The sequence below is a fragment of the Branchiostoma belcheri genome, unplaced genomic scaffold (genome assembly GCF_001625305.1).
Source record: "Branchiostoma belcheri isolate BF01 breed outbred unplaced genomic scaffold, Haploidv18h27 scaffold206, whole genome shotgun sequence".
NCBI classification, from domain to species: Eukaryota; Metazoa; Chordata; class Leptocardii; order Amphioxiformes; family Branchiostomatidae; genus Branchiostoma; species Branchiostoma belcheri.
Window position 1 is genome coordinate 228,956 of NW_017803558.1, and position 3,332 is coordinate 232,287.

Here is a 3,332-nt window from a genome sequence, read left to right on the forward strand (position 1 = left end):
TGCCCGGCATTCCAATGCTGGAGCAGGAAAGCTTGAAATACCTACCAAAACACTTGAATACAGACATACTGGCAGTATGGAAATGCTTCTGTGCAGGTGTTAATCAAGTTAAATCCCAACAGCCAATCAGCAAGAAGTATAGAGGAAAGCTGCATGCCTATTGGTTGATGCCCTGCATTCCATTGTGATGACTCATGCCCAAACGTGGTAAACAAGGCAAACTAACACAGTAATACATTTGCTATAACACAGCCAAAAAACTCAAATAAAACCATTCTAAAAGCCTGTATCACAATAATTTAAAAAACGCCTAGGGGTATTTGCCCACTGTACCTCCATACCAAATTTCAGGACCTTGGGCCCTAAAATGAAGAAGCTGAATCCATTTAAAAAATGGCAGGAGAAGAAGAAGGAGGAGGAGAAGAAACATCAGAAAAAGCAATATGGTTTCACCACACCACTTCGTGGTGTGGTGAACCCATAATAATTCTAATTCTTTTTGTTTTTGATCAAGATCATCAAGGACTGAGTCTGAGGGAGAAGGTGTGTTGTCAAGCTGGATTTGAAGAGTTTTTATTTCATCGATTAATTTCTTTTCTTTAGACAAATGTTGCTTATTTTTCCGGCTTGAAAACTTAATGCAATAGCCCCGAAAGAAACACTTGGCCGTTTCCCACACAACTTTGTAAATTAAATTTTGGTGAATGGGGCGGCACGTAAAAACATTCAACTTTGGATTGGCGTAATTATGAAAAGTCCATATTTGGGGTAGACTGGCTCTACATGGAGACCAATGGAATAGTCAATTTTTCAAATTCAATTTTGGACAGAGGTAGTCCATTTTCGTTACGTGGGGGTCGCTGGAAAAGTCAATTCTTGAAGAGGAGGTTTTTTTAATTCAATTGTGGACTGGGTGGTTACAAAAAGTTATTTTGTGCGGTGGTGTTTTTGCACTGGTTATTTTGGAATGTTTGCATTTTCACAGGGGTAAGTTTGAGCTGTGGTTATTTATCCCAATTTTTTAGCACCATATTTTCTTTTATTCTAAAAACGTGCTAGTCACATTGAAATGGGATATTTGTTAAAAAGCATGACATCCCATTTTTTTAATAAAAGGTATATAATCCAAAACCTTTAGTGAAAAAATGGGATAACACCCCTGCCATCCCATTTTTTTACTAAAAGGTATATTATACAATCTCTTTTTAGTGAAAAAATGGGATAACACCCCTGCCATCCCATTTTTTTACTAAAAGGTATATAATCCAAAAACATAACATATACTAGCAAAAAAATAATCAAATTAATAAAAATACAATTGTCCCAAGAAAAACTTTTAGCCCCTTTTTTTACATTAAAATACATTACGGTGCTAAATAATTGGGATAAATAATCAGATCTTAAGTTTGTACTAGTCTGTTTTGTATAGGGTGGAAATGGAATACAAATGCTGTATTTGCTGGCAAGCAAATATCGGCCTTTCAAGCTCAATATATATCATGCCTGTTTGTTTGTTTGTTTGTTTGCGTCAAGACAACATGGTACAGTCATGTTGAATATTCACCGTACCGTCGGCGTCTACCTCGTGAACGATGTCGTTGAGTTCTGCCCGGGAGGGGTTCATACCCAGCCGGCTCATGATGGTCCCCAGTTCCCTGGTGCTGATGTCACCGCCTCCATCAGCGTCAAACATGTCAAACGCCAACTTGAATTCTAAAAGTACGAAATACGGTTATTGAATGCCGGTGTCAAAAATTCTTAGTCCGTATTTGTTGATCGCCAGAAGGTCATCCAAATTCTAAAATCTAGTCGAGTGTGTTTTTTGCCAAAAATCTCCCCCTACACATTTGACGGGACTCGGGCGATCGCCTTGGGACACTTCAGTGATATCTGTAAGGCCATTGATTTAATTCTATGGATGACATCTGCGCGCGCATTCATTTTCGCCCTCTCTAAAAAATTACCTCCTCCGATACTGTAGGGTGCCATCCTCTGTAGTCTATGGTATCTAGCGACAATAGGGAGCCGAACAGGCCTGTCCGGCGTTAACGACAGTGCCCAGGATACAGAGGCTCCACGGAACTCCAGAACTCAGCACGGTGCCGACTCAAAATGGCGCAAAAGGCCAGCAGAACACCGGCTGAGCGTAAAAGTCGCGTTGTACTACCGACTCCGACTATACAACAGTATTGTCCTACCCACTGCAATCTACGCTAGCGAAACCTGGAAATGTACAGCTAAAGCATCCAGAAAGCTAGACGCCTTCCACCAGAGAAACCTGAGGAGGATACTGAAGGTGAGGTGGCAGGATCACATAACGAACGATGAGATCCTGAACAGGACCAAGTCCAAGCCTCTGAGTACCATCATAACAGAGAAAAGGATGCAGCTGGCAGGACATATCCTCCGTCTGCCCAGCAGAAGGCACTCTAAGACAGCGATGACTTGGGTACCCCACAACGGCAGAAGAAAGAGGGGAAGGCCGAAACACACCTGGCGCAGGACCTTCCAAGATGATCTAAGAAGGGCAAACATCCCCTGGGAGGAGGCGGAGACAGTGGCCGCTGACAAAAAGAAGTGGAAGCTTGCTGCCCGATGTGCCATTGGCACAGGAGGAACTAAGGTCTAAGGTAAGGACTACCGACTACCGCAAATTTGCATTACCTGCTTTCTTGTTTATTAAGTATACTCCTATGGTTTAGCAGCATTTTTTGGCTGGATCTTTTTATTCGCCTTCTCGCATTAGTTTTGGGGTTAAGAAGATCCAGAGGATGTCATCCATGAAATTAAGTCAGTGTGGCATCATGAGATGTCACTGGACAATGCCGAAGTCATACTAGGATACTTATCAGAAGGCAATAGTCATACAATGTATTTCATGTACGACCTGAAATTGGCAGGGAGGACAATAGGCATATAGCCCTTTAGAAATATTTTATTACACGTACCTTCGCCAGAAGATTACGTTTTTGGTGGCGTTTGGATGTGTGCATGCACGTATGTATGTGTTCGTATCAATGTGTGTTTATGGTTAAGCACGTTAACTCAAGATCTATGGATAGATTGTCATGAAACCTGGTAGGTCTTTAAGAATTTGGATTTTGACAAAATTATATTTTATGAAACCTCGAAACCGTCAGATTTGGGGTGCCCTGGCGGCTTGCTGTGGTACTGCAGCAGAACTTCCGCTTTTGTCGTGATCTGAACATGCTAGGGTCACGAACTTTGGATGGTAGATTACACTTCTGCTCGGAAAGAAGTGACGTACGCTTGGGTGTTACCTTGGACATATGTCCACTGGACAGAGCTAATGTGCAGTTTCTGTTGTACCG

At 42.0% G+C, this 3,332-nt stretch overlaps 1 protein-coding gene across 1 annotated transcript in view; it reads right to left on the reverse strand.

Moving 5' to 3' along the window:
- The window catches only part of LOC109469520 (troponin C, skeletal muscle-like), a 12,949-nt gene that overhangs the window by 8,760 nt on the left and 857 nt on the right, over window positions 1–3,332 (reverse strand). Inside the window, exon 2 of the mRNA XM_019768042.1 lies at window positions 1,570–1,713. Coding sequence (XP_019623601.1) covers window positions 1,570–1,713 — 144 coding nt within the window. The remainder of the gene's footprint in view (window positions 1–1,569; window positions 1,714–3,332) is intronic.